The sequence below is a fragment of the Primulina eburnea genome, chromosome 18, assembly GCF_022965805.1.
Source record: "Primulina eburnea isolate SZY01 chromosome 18, ASM2296580v1, whole genome shotgun sequence".
In the NCBI taxonomy this organism is placed as follows: domain Eukaryota; kingdom Viridiplantae; phylum Streptophyta; class Magnoliopsida; order Lamiales; family Gesneriaceae; genus Primulina; species Primulina eburnea.
Window position 1 is genome coordinate 27670229 of NC_133118.1, and position 17107 is coordinate 27687335.

At 35.6% G+C, this 17107-nt stretch overlaps 3 protein-coding genes and 1 long non-coding RNA gene across 6 annotated transcripts; 2 read left to right on the forward strand and 2 right to left on the reverse strand.

Moving 5' to 3' along the window:
* Positions 1–5655: 5655 nt before the first annotated feature.
* On the reverse strand, positions 5656–7022 carry LOC140819674 (uncharacterized). The gene is made up of 4 exons (XR_012115254.1): positions 6887–7022; positions 6548–6780; positions 6023–6230; positions 5656–5938 (listed from the first exon to the last, which is right to left on the reverse strand). It is a non-coding gene; the product is annotated as an uncharacterized lncRNA (long non-coding RNA).
* LOC140819672 (65-kDa microtubule-associated protein 8) lies at positions 5819–9563 on the forward strand. Its single transcript, XM_073179848.1, has 11 exons — positions 5819–5953; positions 6035–6238; positions 6582–6836; positions 6943–7155; positions 7319–7474; positions 7543–7702; positions 7785–7936; positions 8194–8281; positions 8454–8527; positions 8903–8977; positions 9083–9563. The coding sequence occupies exons 1-11, from the start codon at positions 5870–5872 to the stop codon at positions 9404–9406; spliced, it is 1785 nt and encodes a 594-aa protein (XP_073035949.1). The 5' UTR covers positions 5819–5869; the 3' UTR covers positions 9407–9563.
* On the reverse strand, positions 7407–10613 carry LOC140819673 (DNA polymerase epsilon subunit C). Of its 2 annotated transcripts, none has more exons than XR_012115253.1 (2): positions 9872–10613; positions 7407–7543 (listed from the first exon to the last, which is right to left on the reverse strand). XR_012115253.1 is itself a non-coding variant. In XM_073179849.1 (2 exons), coding segments are annotated over exons 1-2 (375 nt in total). In that variant the 5' UTR covers positions 10495–10613; the 3' UTR covers positions 7535–7655. The 2 variants fall into 2 exon arrangements, 1 of the variants encoding a protein (XP_073035950.1); XM_073179849.1 differs by having other exon boundaries at positions 7535–7657; positions 10122–10613.
* Positions 10614–12287: 1674 nt separating this feature from the next.
* Positions 12288–14280, forward strand: LOC140820132 (transcription and mRNA export factor ENY2). 2 transcript variants are annotated; one of them, XM_073180456.1, is made up of 5 exons: positions 12288–12421; positions 12511–12598; positions 12740–12834; positions 13055–13131; positions 13865–14280. In XM_073180456.1, coding segments are annotated over exons 1-5 (336 nt in total). In that variant the 5' UTR covers positions 12288–12419; the 3' UTR covers positions 13939–14280. The 2 variants fall into 2 exon arrangements, with proteins under 2 accessions (XP_073036557.1, XP_073036556.1); XM_073180455.1 differs by having other exon boundaries at positions 14002–14280.
* The last annotated feature ends 2827 nt before the right edge of the window (positions 14281–17107 follow it).

The window sequence follows — 17107 nt, forward strand, 5'->3', positions numbered from 1 at the left end:
AGATAATAAATTTGAATCTCCAGTCATGTAGCTTGAACATCCACTGTCCAAATACCATATAGATCCAATGCTTGTACCTATTACCTGCAATCATACACAAGATAAGATTGTGGTACCCTTTTCTATTTGGGTCCAAAGTTGATTAGTCCTTTAGGAATCCAAACTTGGATCGGCCTAACTGACTGTCCAGTTGCTGTATTCCAAATTGTCTTTCCCGACCTCTGTGTGTGTGATGTATGGTATGTAGAAGTTATAGCATGTGATTTGCCCTTTTTCGACTGATTGTTCAGCCAGTATCTTTTCTGAACTGGCCTGCTGTTGTAGTAATTTGAATAGCCACTTGAATGGTTTTTGCTGAAAGATTTTGGTGGCTGACTTCGTGAGTCAGTCACAACTCTTGGACTATAACCAATACCACATCTTTTGCCCTTGCTCATATTATGAGTCAGCTGTTCAATCAGTTTACTCGGCTCAACTTGTTCTTGTACCATAACTGATTTGACAAAGTGAATATATTTCCCTTTGTCCATATTCAGTTTTGGTTGAATATCTTTGGAAGGTATTTCATCCTGGTTACTGAACCCTAAGCCAGTTTTATCAGTAAATGATTTCTGAGAGTTCTGTATATCAGTCAATGCAACAGATGATTTATTCCAAGCCTGAATGAGCTCAGTTTGCTTTGTATTTTCAAGCATTAACTTTTGAATCATTAATTGATTCTTGATCCTTTCAGTATTGAGTTCGGCAATCTCCCTTTTTAGACTCAACATTTCAACTGATACATCAGTTGTTGTCTTATTGTCAGAGAGATCAGTTTGCTCTACTCTGGCCTTTTCAAGGCAAGCTTTTGATATACATTAACCATGTCATGAAGAGTCGAAATAAGTTCTTCTCTTGTGAAATCAGTTGAACTGAAGTCAAATACCTGTTGACTGCTTGAATGAACTTTTGTGTCATCAGCCATTAAGCACTTCACTTCTTCCTCATCTTCACTAGAGCTACAAGAGGTTTCTGGTTCTGACTCTTCGCTGTCAGTCTCTGCCCATTTGACTGTGCTATCCTCAGCTAGGAGTACTTCATGCTTCTTTCTGTAAGGCTTCTTATCGTCCTTAGATCTCCTCTTATGCTCATACACTTTCTTCTTTCTTTCAGTCGAAGCTTGACTATCCTTTCTAGGCTTTGGACATTCAGCAATCAAATGACCAGGTTTGCCACAGTTGTAGCATGCATTTGACTCTTCTCTGGGATTGTTTCTTTGGTACTGCTTCTGAAAATTTCCTTGATTCTTCCTCATGAATCTCCCGAATTTCCTGATGAACAATGACATGGCGTCATTGCTTAATTGATCTGCGGCTTTCTCAACTGAACCAGTTGGTTCTGATCTCACAGCAGCTAAGGCAGTAGTTGCTGCTGGGGTAGATGGTTCTCTTTCTCGAGTTTGCAGTTCAAACTCATATGCTTTTAAGTCAGCAAACAAGTCATGGAGTTCAACTTTGTTCAGATCTTTAGACTCTCTCATAGCCATGGTTTTCACATCCCATTCTTTGGGAAGACCTCTGATAACCTTCAATGCTACTTCTTTATTTGTATACACATTTCCAAGTGCATTCAGTTCGTTGATGATGCAGCTGGTTCTCTCATCATATTCATGCATCGTTTCTCCAATTTTCATTCTGATGTTATCGAACTGCTGTACAGCAACAGATAGCTTGTTTTCTTTGGTTTGTTCATTGCCTTCGCAAAGCTGGATTAATTTCTCCCAAATCTCTTTGGCTGTTTTGCACATCTTGATTTTACTGAACGTTACTTTGTCCAGTGTTTTGTACAATATGTCTTTTGCTACATTATCCAAATTAGCTTTTATCTTGTCTTCAGCAGTCCATTCATCTCTGGGCTTTTCAATACGGTGAGGTGCCCCATCTGTGATTGCAACTGCTGTGTTGGCTTTCAAAATCTTCATGGGTCCGTCAGTTATAACGTATCACATGTCATCATCCTGTGCAGCTAGATGAGCCTGCATCCTGATCTTCCAATCGTCAAAATCTTCTCTGGAGAACATGTGGATCTTGTTGAATGAAGACATAGTGAGCAATTTGAGTATAGATATTCTTTTGAAAGGATATGACTTGCTCTGATACCACTTGAAAGGATCGGTGAATCGGGTGAAGAGTGTTTAGAAGGGGGGTTGAATAAACACTGCTCAATTAAAATAATTATTCAACAAACTGATTTCAGATGTATTACAAACTGAATCTAAAATATTCTTTCGGTCAAAAACAATCAGTTAAACTGAATAAACAGTTGCGGAAAAACTAACTGACTGAAGGATAGAGTATCTAACTGAAAATAATAACTGAAGGAAATAACAACACAATTTGTTTCTGGATGTTCGGAGACTTGAACAACTCCTATGTCACCCCTTCTATCACGCAGATATGATTTTCACTAAAAGACTTTGATCAAATACAAATCAGTGTACTGACTCACTTCAGTTTGGACTTATCACTTTGCCAATACTGAAACTCTTAGCATACAACACTTTTACAGATCGTAACTGATCTTAGCACAATTTAGAAATTCTATCAATCTATTACAAGGTGCTATGAAAGCTCAAGAGCGTAGTCTAGAATACTACTGATAAAACTGATAAGCGTGAGCTTGATTTCTGAGTGTGAGCGGATATTTTTGCAGCGTAACAGCAAGTAAGATAACTGAGAATGCGATGTTGCTTCAGCTGCTGCCTTCGACTATTTATAGGCTTCCCTCTCAACGGTAACATTAAAGATATTTGAATATTCTAACCGTTGATTGCCACGTCGATATATCCTGACAATAGTGCACTGTTCATTTCTGAAATGCGGCGAGCCACTACCAGTTGCAGATGGCTGTACTATATGTCGATTGTCGCTGTCAACTGATGACGTGTACAGCTGAGAGATCAGCTAGTAAAGATCAGTTGACGAAGAAATATACTTTAGTTGAAGCGATCAGTTGACTGATGACGTGTTCAGTTACGTCGATCAGTTAGTCCAATTCAGTTGCTAGAATCAGTTGGTCAATCTTTTGTCAAACGCCGAAATTTCGTTTCCAACACCGTACCTCTTCAAAGACCAAAGCAACCCAAGTTTCGAGGACGAAACTTCCCATAAAAATGGAGGGATATAAAACCATGAATTCTAAACTCCTGATATTATTTTGTAATTTAAGGTTGTAGTAGGTTATCCAAAATTTTTATTTATTTATCTCAATATATTATTTAAGATTGTCATGAAGTTTATCTAAAGTTGTGTGAGATAATTAAATCGTGTGTACAATATCTATCGAGCTCGAAATTTAAGAGAATATTTTTCATATATTTTTATCTCGGGATAAATAAAAATAGGTCATGATTCAAGAAATTAAATAAGGAGATATTGGATATAAACTAGTAAAATTTGATACGTAAATTCGAATTGAGAATAAAATACAAGATAAAGATATAAGGTTTGAGATAATATTGATACACATGGATCAAGATCAAGCAACAGAATAATGCAATATGAGATTTTCGAATTTTCTATGTATTCATTTATAATTTTCGAAAATCGGTAAATAGGGAAAGTCTACACCATAAAGAAATGCAGACATGAGAAATTCAAAAGTTTGTCTACCAAGATTTCAGAATAAAATCAAAAGTCGTATTTTTTGGAAAAAAAACCATTGAATTCAAAATTAAATAGGGAAAATTTTGGAATTTAAGGGCAAAGATGTAATCGTACTGCAAAATAAGAGATCTACCGGATGTTGGAAATTAGACATGGAATTCGAAATTCCAGGCCTGGAGAGGGGATTATTTTCGAAATTATCATATTTTCGAAATTATCGAAGAAAATGGATAAAGAAGAAGAAATTATCATAGATTTAAAATTTGATTCAAAAGTTCAAACGCGATGATGATACACAATGAGGATGACAGTCAGCCCTTAAAAATAGGAAGATCCTCCCATTCGAAAATCACACCTAGGAATTTCACTATATGTTTTCGAAATTCTCTCTAATCCTCTCTAGGAATTTTCAATATTTTGCTCTCCCAAGTTCTGCGGAGTGTTGATTCACTGCTGCAATCTAGATCCAAGAAAGGATTAGAAAATCCTTGTGCACGGAACCCTCCACATTTTTTTTCCTTTCATCAAAATCTAAGGTAAGTGGGCTTCTTTTAAAGTAATAATTTCGTTTATTCATTTTTGATTTTTTCGAAAATTCGGTCGTGTGCAATTCTTTTTCTACCCCTTTTTGATATGATTATCATATGTTTTATGTATTGGAACTCTGAGGATTCAACTGGATATGAGTGAGAATTTCAATATGAAATATGTTATGGCCCTTACATGGTGTGATTATAAGCGTTACACGGTCTCGTCCCTTTAAAGGAGTAAAAATTAGGGACTGATATCAGTAAACCATGGAAAGAAGAAGAATCTCAGTGCCTAGTCAAAGATATGCTTATGTTGATGATATGAATCATGTTATGCATGGTATGTGTTTTTCGAAATTTATGTACATTTGTTATGTATGTGCTCGAACGACCTTCACTTGCTGATTGACGACCATAGCACTCACCCCTTACTCTATCCTCCTCAAAATAAGTCCGAAGAACATATCGAGGAAGAAGAGTCAGACCAGTTTTGGGGCTGATGATAGATGCACAAAGATGTTTAATTTAAGTTTATGTTTAATTAAGTTGTAAAACACTTCCGCATATTTTTTAACGTTTTCGAGAACTTTCATTGTAAAGACAATTTTATGTTTGATTATGAGTTATAAACTGGTTTTGGTTTATATTGTACTACGAGGCTTATTGTTTTCGATTGTATTATTGTAAAACAACGTCGGTCTCGGGACATGACAATTATCGAAGGGGGATAAATCAAAATACATATCTGAACAGTAGAAGAAAAACCATTAATTTTGGCACTATCACAGGATTAGGTCGAAGCCTGAGCTTCATCAATGCCACCTAACGGAGAAACTGATGGGGAAAGGCAAACTGTCGATTTAAGGGTGTTAAAGAGTAGTTTGTACCCATTGAAGCACTAAAGAAAGGTGAGCATGGTGGAATGTCAGCTTATAGACAAGGCATCACTGATCTTCTTGTGATATTGCCAAAAAAAAAAAAAAAAACCGAAGAACCTGGTCATTAACCCCCAAATAAAGTTTTAATCATCGAGAAAATTGATAAGTTTTTTTTTAAATCGTTACCATACCATACCGAATAATCAAACATGAAAAGAATATGATGTCTATTAATTCAATATCAAATTTACTCTTATTTTATTTAACACTTGTTATTCCAGATAAATCTATCAACAAACAAATCTATTTGAATATTTAATCGAGCCAGCAGCGAACTTTCCACAAATCTCATGCCTTTCAATTTGACAGTGAGCAAGAAGCTGGCACAGGCCACCAGACATCCAGCCTTTTATCTCTGACCGGCGAGCTTGCTTCGGAATCAAGTTCTGATTAAAGCATTAAAGAGGGATAAAGATGCTTCAGTAAATGAATACTTGAATACTCTTGTATTTTTATGATGATATAAAAATAAGTTTATTGCCAAATCATGTTAGTCCCTTCAAATAAACTTCATGGAGGAAAGGAAAAAAGAGAGAAGAAAACTTGATCACAAGCGAGGAAACTCTTGAAACCAAAGTTTCACTGTCACCCACCAGTGAAGCCTTGTCTTTCAAGCAAATATTCATCCCCCACCTTATTATGCTTCACTTTATATAAACTCCTCTAGGATACACAGAATTCAACTTTGTAGGTAAAGAATACACTCTTCTTAAACATATACATCATTTCTTTCCACGGATTGAACTTAACTTTTCACATGGGGTCGTTCCAAGAGTACAATGGAACGGGAAGTTCGGCATTGCTGGAGACATCTTGTGGATATTTACTACGAGAATTAGAGGCAAGTTTTTCAATCAAATGTGAAATTTCCATTTATTTAAATGATGTTGATTATTGACTGATCATTCACCATTTCATGCAGATGATATGGGATGAAGTTGGAGAGGATAACAGTATCAGGGAAAAGATTTTACATGAACTTGAACAGGAATGCCTTGAAGTTTATAGAAGGAAAGTAGACACTGCCAGCATGTCACGAGCTCGACTGCATCAGCAACTTGCAGAATCTGAGGCTGGATTTACTCATCTACTTCTGTCACTCGGTGAAAGATCACTCCCTGGAAGAGTAAGATTGGTTGTGCCATCTAACCATAATCTACCATTAAAAAGTTTGGCTGAAGGCCCAGACGACAATCTGAACATAATACGAAATTTTAAACTTGTATATGCATGCAACAACAATGCTAATTTAATGAATTTTATGTACAGAAACTGCTCTAGAAATACTAATTGCAAAATGATATCTCTAAATGTAAACCACTGGGGCAAACCTGTACAACAAAAAAACAAACTTTAAGAAAAAAAGGACCATATCATGTTCTACAAACAGTACACAACGATCTTAGCACAAGAATGGTTGTTAAGTGTAAAATACCTTGCATTGATTGAAGCAACTTTCTTGATCACAGCCAGAGAAAATGACTGGAACACTTATGGAACAGCTCAATGCTATAACCCCAGCATTACGGGAGATGCAGTTGAGAAAAGAAGAGAGAGTCAAGCAATTTCGTGTGGTGCAAGGTCAAACCAATAAAATTTGTGCAGAAATAGCCGGTTGGACAGAGTACAATGATACATCTACTGTCCTGGTAAACGAGAATGATCTTTCTTTGAAGAAACTTGAAGAATGTCAGGCTGAGCTTCAGAGACTTCACCGTGAAAAGGTATTTCACAGATAATGCAAATAAAATTGCCAGAAACGAAAAAAATTCGCTCTTTTCCAAATTATCATTCTAAGTTTAATATTCCATCCTTGTTTATGCATAAAAGAGTGACAGGCTTCAGAGAGTAGAAAATTATATATGCAACATCAGAGACTTGTCAGCCACTTTGGGAATGGATTCTTCCCAGATAATAACCAAAGCACATCCAAGCTTGAATGAATTGTCAGGCTTATCAAAGAATATCAGCGACGATATTTTTAAAAAACTTGACAGTATAGTGAAGTCTCTTGAAGCAGAAAAACAAATGCGAATTGATAAGGTAATTTTTTTTATCAACCTAGAGAGGTCCCATTCACGTCCTCCAGTAAGAAACATACTTGAAATAGCTGGACACTGAATAATAACCGCACTAGACGTAGAAAAGCATATAAATCCTCACAAGAAACCTTAATCACAGCTTTAAACTGATACGATTAATGCAGCTTCAACAGCTCGGTAAAGCATTGGCTAACTTGTGGAATGTCATGGATACGCCATTCGAAGACCGTCAAAAGTTTCTTCATATCACAAGTCTATCATCAATTTCATCAGATGAAATATTCACCCCTGGAAGCCTTGATCTGGATTTTGTTCAACAGGTATTCTGCAGTGTTCAATTCTTGCATGATTTAGTCACACAATTCAATCTGATCCAAAATGTTCCAAGGCTGATACCGAAGTTAAGAGACTGGATCAGTTAAAAGCAAGCAAGATGAAACAGTTCTTCTTCAAAAAACAAACAGAGCTTGAGGAGATATGCAGTCGATCACACTTGGAAGTTCCTTCAAAATTCGAAATGGAAAAAATAATCAACCAAATAAATTCTGGTCAGACTGAATAATATTTCAGATAATGTTATAATTTACAGTTTGTGATTTAAGCATTTTGGCTGATAGCACTGTACAAAAGGGGAAATCGATCATGCCGATCTCCTCACAAGTATGGATGAACAGATATCTAGAGCAAAAGAAGAAGCTTTCAGTCGCAAGGTGATCATGGAGAAAGTGGAAAAATGGATATTAGCCTGTGATGAGGAGATATGGCTGGAAGACTATATAAGGGTCAGACTTTTCATCTTGCTTATGTGACCAGTTGTGGAGCGAGAGAGGGACAGGGTGGGCACAAATGCTCCCCCCGACCCTTCAATTTTTTATTGTTTTATATATTCATTTGTTAGCGAAAATATGATTTCACCCCCTGTAAACATTTCAAGTATTAGGGTTATAGTTTTGCCCCATTATGTGAACAACTTGGCTTTGCAATGTAGTCTGTGAGCATGAACTTTTATCAAAGAAAACTTATGCCATCGACATTACAGGATGAAAATCGGTACTCAGTCAGCAGGGGGGCACACAAGAACCTTAAAAGAGCAGAACGTGCAAGAGTGATGGTCAACAAGATACCAGGTTTTTCACCTAAGTTATTTATTAGCCCAACACATAAAATTCTATCTTCAAGCAAGATTATCTCATGCATCCAAATTGAAAATAAATGTTTACACTCCATTGTTAAATACAATTAAATAAGTTCAAAGGAAAATAAGTAAGCATTTTCTTTCCATTTTGTTTCCATGGATAGCTTTGGTGGATTTGCTGATATCCAAGACAAAATACTGGGAAGAAGAAAGAAAGAAAGTTTTCCTGTATGATGAGGTATACTGGAACTAAAATAAGTGATTTAAATATAATCAATTTTTATGATTTACAAAGCGTCCAGCCATCCACAACATTATACATTAAATATTTATTATATGATGAGAAACCGACAAGAACCATTGATTATTTGAGTATTGTAACTACACATGGGCACAGCTAATATGAGTATAAATAATTCTTAATGGCGACATAAATGCTGAATAGCAGATCCCAAAAAGTTCGTAACAGGTATCAAGAAGCATCCGGATTGAAGTAATCATCTAACAGAAACCAAAGAATGTTTGTGCTTCATGTCTAATTGTCACTAAAATTATTTGATTAAAGAAATTTACTGTAATCCGCTCACCAAATATTTTTTCCCCCTGCTACTAGGTTCCTCTACTAGCAATGCTGGAAGAATACAATATTTTGAGGACGGAAAGGGAAGAGGAAAAACAAAGACAAAGGGTGACGGCATATGCAAATTTTCAACATCTCACACACACATATATACACATTCCTCTAACTCTAATGCTTATCTTATTATGGACGAGGTTGTTTCTCTCCCTACAGGAACTGAAGAAGGCACAAAGTAAAGTAGTAATTGAACTAGATAGCCCTTTTGGAACAAGGCCAAGTACCAGTAGTTGGCGCAATTCAGATGGAAGCTTGAATGGAGGTTTTAGCAATGGTACCCCTGTGAATAGAAAGCTTTCAATGGGTTTACAGCAGATGGGACCAAACATCATGAACTCACCAGCACAAGGCATGTCTTTTAGAAAAGGAGGAAAGAAGACATATAAACCAAGAATAAGTCCTCGAAAAGGCTTTGCTTCACATCTTAGAGAAGATACAGTTTCTGTTGTCTCATCATATTCTGGCCCCTTTTCACCCTAGGCGCGAATAGAGAAAAAATGGCTGATTTTCCCCGAGGAACTACACAGTAGGAGAAATAAGTTAATAGATGTCTTTGCTGAAACAAACTTTCTCCTCGTATTAATAATTATATTTTCCAATTTCATAAGTACATAAAAATTGATGTGATAGATCAAATTTTATCATACCAAGATTATCATTCCTCTCAGAAGGCCAGAACAGCACTCATGAATGTCAAACCCCTCCCAAATGAGGTTATTTTGAACGAAGGAAATTAGAAAACCAAGCAATGAATTAGGTATATGACAATTTGAATTCATGAAAAGGAAACCATCTAATAGCTAGCTAACTAAATACCACATAGAATGGTTGAAGTCTCGTTAATATGCAAAATTAACAAGAAGCTACATAAAGCACAGTAAATCACCAATACTGGGTATATTTAACCATTCTGAAGAGATGATGAAAGATCCTTGTCCAACTTACAAAAGATTGATGCTTCATCTTAATCAATATCAATAGTCCCTGTGATGTGCTTCTCAAATCTTAGCATCAAACATATAAATATTTCAGATACCTCCACTATGCTAGGATGGAATTCACAAAAGCTTGATAACTTAAACACGTTGCCCCAACTTTCATGGACGAATCACCACAAAATTCTAACAAATCAACATTTCACCACTGTTCCAGAATGTCAAAAACAAACGGAAAATCGAGAAAGAGCATTAAGTACATTTCTGAAAGAAAGCGTCAATTCTACGCGTGGAAAAAGGAACCGGCTTTCCAGAGGGTCCAGTTTTCACCCGATCCTTCGGAAGCTGCTGATCATAAGGCATAGAAGGCTTCGGGAGAGAACTGAGGAGGAAATCCCCGGTCGGCTGGTGTCTTTTCACCGCAACTCGCAAGTGTTCCAACCGTATGGTCTTCTTCTTCTTCTCCAACGCGACGCGTGCCGATTTTTCGGCGAGGAATTCGATGAAAAGCTCGGTAGAGCAGGCGATAAGATGCAAGGCTTCGGAGTTGACCTTGTTGATATCCTTATCAAGTTTCATGATGTTCTTCACTCGGCGAGTCGGGATCTCGAGCTGGTGCGGATCCATAGCCATGCTATCTTCTTCCTCCTGTGCTGCAATTACTGTGAAGATGAAGGAATTAGGTTTTCAATTTGGGAAATTTGATTTAATAGGGTCGGGGGATTCGGCGGGAATGTGTACCTCTTTGAGAGCGGGAATACTGACCAGGCAGAAAAGCAATACAGAGAAGAAAGACATAAATTGCACTTTTTCCCCTTATATTTTTACATTTTACAAATTACCCTATAAATGTACTACACGATAAATAAATTTACATATTATTACTCTAAAAAAAATTACAAATTAATAATTATTTATGAAACAAATCAAAATTTTTATGGATGTCAAAATCAGACCCATTAACCGATATTGTTCAACCAAAAAAATATCATTTTTGGATTTGAACTCTTCGTATTCGGATCAGATCGAGTTGGACCCGATAGCCGACCAGGAAAAAAATGATCGGATTGGGTTGGAGTTGACCCAAAAATTTATTTTTTAAAAAAAAAAACACAATTAATAAATATTGCATATATTTTATATATTGTATATCTGAAAATATTTATTGTATATTTATGTCATAAATTTTCATAATTTAATATTATTTTATACACTTTTTTTTATTTTTAAAAAATTGTTTATTTAATTTAGTAATTATACTTTATTTTTCTACGATTAAACTTTTAAATTAAAATTATATATATGAGAGATTTTGTTTTATTTATTTAAATTAAAAGTATTATTATTATTTTTAAAATTTTATTTAATTTTTTTAAAAAAATAAAAAAATCGAGTTGATTGGGTTGAGCGGGTGATCGGACTAGTCGGATTCATGTTCGGGTTGGGAGTTTTCGGGTTGAATCGGCTTCGAGTCGGACTATTCTAAATAGTATTGTATGCCGACCCGACCCAACCCACAATATCCACCCAAATTGACATCTCTAAAATCTTGTCCCATTTTTTGCACTCGATTTTTTTTTTAAATTGCGATAAATTCATGGATTTCAAATATATCCAATTGTATTTTATTATTTTACAAAAAAATAAGACTATAAACTTCTACATCTTAAATATTTTTATATTATTTCATATTAATAAAGATGAAATTCAAGTTCACCAAATAATAATATCATTTGGAATTAATTCTATTTTGTATTACTAGTGTGCAGATAATTACATGTATATTTAAGATGTAATATATTGTTTCGAAATCAATTGATTTCAAATTCATATCTCCAAATATACCCTCGATATATTTGAATTTTTTGTTTGATGGATTTTGGTAGTAAATATTGTTTTGTACGTTATATGAGATGATCGAAAGATGTAAGTGTAAATTAATCGTGGATTGAGTAATCACTAAATTTCTTGTCAACCACAACATATGGTAGAGGTATAACACAATTTAATTTTAGACATCGTTTTGTAAAATAATATGAGATTACACATTTTTATGTCTTTTAAAGTTCAATCAAATTACACAAATGAATAAGATTATAAATTGTTATGCTAGTAATACATATTTATTTACCATTGAAATATTAAGGTAAAAATTTGTGTGAGACGGTCTCACTAGTCGTATTTTATGAGATGTGTCTTTTATTTGAGTCATACATGAAAAAGTATATTTTTTATGCTAAAGATATTACTTTTTATTGTAAATATCGATAGAGTTGATATGTCTTACAGATAAAGATTTGTGAGATCATCTCATAAAGATATACTCATCAAATTAGGTCTGGTTTGTTTACGTCACTTAAATATTTGAGAAATAATTGTATTTTTTTTAATTAAATTTCCTATTTTCCATTTTCGCATATATAACCCATTCCAGAAGCAACATTCGGGAAAAGCAAAACGGGAAAACAACACGCACAGCCTCCATCGGAGAACACGGTGCAGGTCGGCGGAGCGAGATTTGCGGCAAACTACTGACCTCTTTGACTTTTCCCATCCAAATGTAAGAAAATTTCGCCTTTTCCTGAAGAACGAGTGTAACATTCGGTGAGAACATTGGTTTCGGTTTAATTTTGTTTGGTTGAAAAATAGGAGGGCGTCAGTTAAACGTCCGCCAACTCCGGATGCCGAAATCGAGCCGGATCGTGAACCATCCCTGCAGGAAATCGTGAACGTGAAGGTAATTAATGCTTTCAGTTGGTTGTATCTGTTTGAAATTTAATTAATTCCACGAAACAGTTCAAAATTTTAGTAGAGAGAAGTATTATTGATGGAAATCACGGGCTTTGGTTTTATCAGTTTATGTAATTGCTTTATGTAGTTGATTGAGAGCGGGGAAAAGGAACGGCTGAAGGATCTACTCAGGGAAAGGCTCGTCGAGTGCGGCTGGAAGGATGAGATGAAAGCTCTTTGCAGGTTTCTTTCTGTTTTCTGCCTGTAATTGTGGAAAAGTAGTCGTTTTTGTTAAAAGCATGAGAAGGAAATAGTTGGTGGTGTGATTAAGTTAACACTTGTTGATTTTGTTATCAATTGGATGATTTTTTCCCAGTATTTTGTCCTGTTTTAAATTTCAAGCCTATCTTGTGCTACAAATGAATTGATTTCTTGGGAAACTTTTTACCATTTGATCAAAAAGGGAATTTGCGAGGAAGAAGGGAAGGAATAATGTAACTGTTGATGACCTTATCAATGCCATAACCCCAAAAGGAAGAGGTGGGTCTCTGAGCTAATTGCTAATACCTCCATGCGTTAGCTTATGTCTTTCTTTTATCTCTTTGTATGCTCCAGATATTAGTCATATACTTTATTCTTTTTTACCTGATTATCTGTAACTTTGCATAGATGTTTGCACTAGTACAATCCATTGCATCTTCTATCTCACGTTCATGATATAGTAACTGAAATCCGTGATCCATTTGGGTATGTCATAGTTGGTTGTCACAAGTAAATTATTTCCTTGGCTAAAAACCGTTCTTTTGATTTCTGTTTCTGTGATGTCTTACAGTCATAAGATATTTTTTCTTGACCCTTGAATATCGGCATACGTAATTATATGTTCCACTTTATCAGTCATGGATTTTTTCATTTTTCTCCCCTTTTTTATGAAGAACTTAGAAATTTTTGGTGAACACACTATGACTTCTCCATCTCATTAAATATTATAAATTAACTTTGTAGTTTAAATTTGGACATAAAGATTCTAAAATTATGTTTAAAAGTCATTGATTGACTATTCTGATGCCTTCAACCATCTCGTATATGCAACTTTCAAAACTTCAAATGATGCACCAAAACAGTTGAGATTTGAGGACATGAAAGATTATCTTTCAGGTGATCAAGTGCTGATGTGGCTGCTGCTTCGTTTTGTGAGACCCAATAATTGTGGCATTGCGAATTTTTCTTTTGCTTTTGATCCTGAGGGAATATGGGTTGTTTTTGCTTGCAGCATCTGTCCCCGACACGGTTAAAGCAGAAATGTTGCAGCGAATCCGTTCATTTCTTGCATCCATTGCTCTGTAACATCATGATAAAACTTGTCATGGTATGATAGCAAATGTTTGAAGGAAAATGTTTTGTTGACAGAGGTTATGAAGGCGTGCTCTGCCTTGAGGAGTTCACAAGATCAGTACTTTCAGGCAGATACATCTCGCCACACACTTTGAATCCCTATAATTTGCGGTTGCATTTGAGGCTGAGTCGCTTTTTGTAAGCTAAAATATTGGGTTTGTTTTATATCCTAGACAAGGAATTCATATTTTTCAGGACTTCAAAATTTCACACAATATGTGTCGTTTGACCAAATTGCTGTATTTTTTTTCTTCCAAGCGAAATGTTCACAAAGCTTCTTCTATTGGCCAAGAAGCTTCACTCTCTTTTGCCCACACATGGGTTTTTGCCTGTACTCCGTGTACGTCGACTTGCCGTTGAAAATACGAGCATTATCGTCGAAAATATTATATTTACTCGTGTCACGTCTCTTCCTCGTCATTTCTTAATTCATTCTGTAAGTTGCTTCCTCTAGATATCACACAAGCGATATGCTTATGTCAAATCACGTGTTCTATATATGGTGAACCTTGGAAAATTGCAGTGTAGTTTAATCTATTTCGATGGCGACACAGTATCGAGCGCTGTAAAACCCACAGTTCATTTGATTCAACTTCTCGTACAAAATATGCTTTAAGATCGGATGGATGTCCCCTTTTTTTTCAAGACAACGATTAAAATTAAGGTAACTACTTAAAAATGGTGTTTTCAAGTCCACGGAACGTAAAGGGCATTCCTAGACAATTTTATATGGAATTTCTTGCAATTCAACGTAGGCATGTTTAATGGCTCTAACCGGTTCTGGATCAACCGATGCTGGAACCGGTAAGAACCGACCGGAACCGGTCAGAGCCGGTTCAAAACTGGTTCCGAAGAGGTTCACCAGTTCCGCTTCCAAGGTATTTCGAGCTAAGGATTGATAAGGTTTCGTTTCCAAAGTATTTTGAGCTAAGGATTGATGCTAGGCAGAATGCGACGCGCTAGAGCCGTAATTTTCGACTTCACAGCGCAAGACGGAACGAAAGAAATGGGAGATCGGAGTTGGTTGCGTCGGGCGGTAGAAAATCGTTGCCCCAGATGCAACGCGAATATGAAAAATTCTTTTTAGATCATGAAAAAACATTATTGTTATTAAGTATTTTGAGTTGAGAAAATACATTATACAAAAAAATAAATATAAATGAAAATTAATGTCTATATTAAACATTTAAAATTTGTCACGATTTATTAAAATATATTTAGAGTACTCTGGATCTTCCTCGGAGCTTGAGCTTGCAAATTCATTTATCACTTCGGCGTTCCTATTATTTTTTTGTGTCACATACCAATCTTATAGACATGCTAGAATGTTAAGCGTTTCCGGCTTTAAATTATTTCTTTGTTCGCCAATGAATTTGCCGCATATTGAAAATATTGATTCGAAGGCAACGCTTGAATATTAAACTGCTACGACGTCTTTTGCAATTGCTCCTAAGACTGAATAAAATTGCGAATTTATTCTCCACCATTTTTTAACATCAAAATTTTTCGAGTATGAAAAATACTAGTTTAAATATATCTGTATCTCTCATTAGATTTAATTGTTGCAATATATACAAACCGCTGAATACCTAGTTCTTATAGTTGAGAACTGATAAGTGTAAAAGTATCGATAGATATACTTTTTCATGACTAGAACAACTAAAAGTTTGAATTTTCACACTTTTGAAATATCAAACACCTTTGATCTTGAAATCAAGAGGAAGACTGTGTATAAATTGTGATTGTTTGTTCAACAAATTAATGATGCACGAGATATCCTGCATACAAATATTCATTTTCATCTGTAATTCCATGATCAGTACTATACTAATTGACAAAATGATCCATGCAAAAACTTGTGTGAGAGGGTCTCACGGGTCATATTTTGTGAGTCAGATCTCTTATTTGAGTCATTCATGAAAAAATATTACTTTTTCCTGTAAATTTCGGCAGGGTTAACCAGTCTCATAGATAAAGATTCGTGAGACCGTCTTACAAGAGACCTACTCAATGATCCAAGATGGCTTTGTTGAAGCTAGGTAAATGTATTATTCCCATTGCATTTTCTAACCAAAGGAAAGACATTTCAATTGACGCACATGTTGTCTATGTCATAGGCAAACGTGTGATCTTACTAAGAAAAAGTTGATTGAAAGTGAAGAAGATATTAGACGCGGATTCTATGGTGAATATTATAAAATTCAATTTCATTCCATATCTCAAAATGTCATTAGATTGTCTGCGTTTCCGCCATTTTGATCCATCAATTTGTTCAGGATCTGGAGATGAAGGAGCCATTTAACAAGTTCATTCATCCAGAGGCTGAGACTATGGATACTAATAAAAAAAACTCATTCGCGATTAGTCAAGAATCACAAGGACTCGTCCACCCGCGGTCGCCTCCACTCAACCGGCTCAGATGTCACTCGCACAAGGGGCAGATCCGATGCATACCAGAATGGCTTGAGTAGGATTATTGAATCAGGCGCAACAAGGAGAAGGGCAATCACCCTTTTGAGATATTTAGTTATAGCTCAATTTAGAGTTCGGGATATGGTCACAGCCAGCAACTTCTAGAGAGAGCTTTGTGCCTGGGAGCCCATGATCCTCCAGCACGCAAAGCGCCAGAAATCTCAAGCTGCGTGAAGCATATCAAGTTAGAACCAAGTGGACGGACGTCCCTCTCTTTTTCAATTGTACTTGTCTTTATTACAATCACCAGCTATCAAAATCTGCGGGCAGTGTATTCTTATATGTGCTGGCAATGAAGTACATTTGAACAAGCACTGCCAGCAGATGGGACGGGACATGTGTTATTTCAAGAGTGCTGCTGTGAATTTGCTGTCTTAGGCATCCGCATCCGTCGTCATTAATCCATGTTAATAACTCTCCATCTCATAAAAAATGATGGGGTCCACGAGCCACATATTCATTACATTAACATTTCCCCATTATTAACACACACCCACATTCATTTAATTTCAACTTTCATTATGTATGAATCCCACTGTCCACTTAATCATTTTTTTATTTTTAATTATTTCAATTTCTTTCTAATATTTCTAAAATTTTACAATAAATATTACTAAAAATAATTAGTATTATTATTTTAAAAATAAAT

What these genes read in the sequence shown, in the direction of transcription:
- LOC140820132 (XM_073180455.1), top strand. An exon ending in GAGATGAAAGCTCTTTGCAG is followed by an intron (nt 12,835 to 13,054) that starts GTTTCTTTCTGT and finishes TTGATCAAAAAG; the next exon opens with GGAATTTGCGAGGAAGAAGG. An exon ending in CATAACCCCAAAAGGAAGAG is followed by an intron (nt 13,132 to 14,001) that starts GTGGGTCTCTGA and finishes TTTTGTTGACAG; the next exon opens with AGGTTATGAAGGCGTGCTCT.
- LOC140819673 (XM_073179849.1), bottom strand. Translation starts at nt 10,494, where the DNA reads ATGGCTATGGATCCGCACCAGCTCGAGATCCCGACTCGCCGAGTGAAG.
- LOC140819672 (XM_073179848.1), top strand. Translation starts at nt 5,870, where the DNA reads ATGGGGTCGTTCCAAGAGTACAATGGAACGGGAAGTTCGGCATTGCTG. An exon ending in ATTTACTACGAGAATTAGAG is followed by an intron (nt 5,954 to 6,034) that starts GCAAGTTTTTCA and finishes CATTTCATGCAG; the next exon opens with ATGATATGGGATGAAGTTGG. An exon ending in AGGAAAAACAAAGACAAAGG is followed by an intron (nt 8,978 to 9,082) that starts GTGACGGCATAT and finishes CTCTCCCTACAG; the next exon opens with GAACTGAAGAAGGCACAAAG.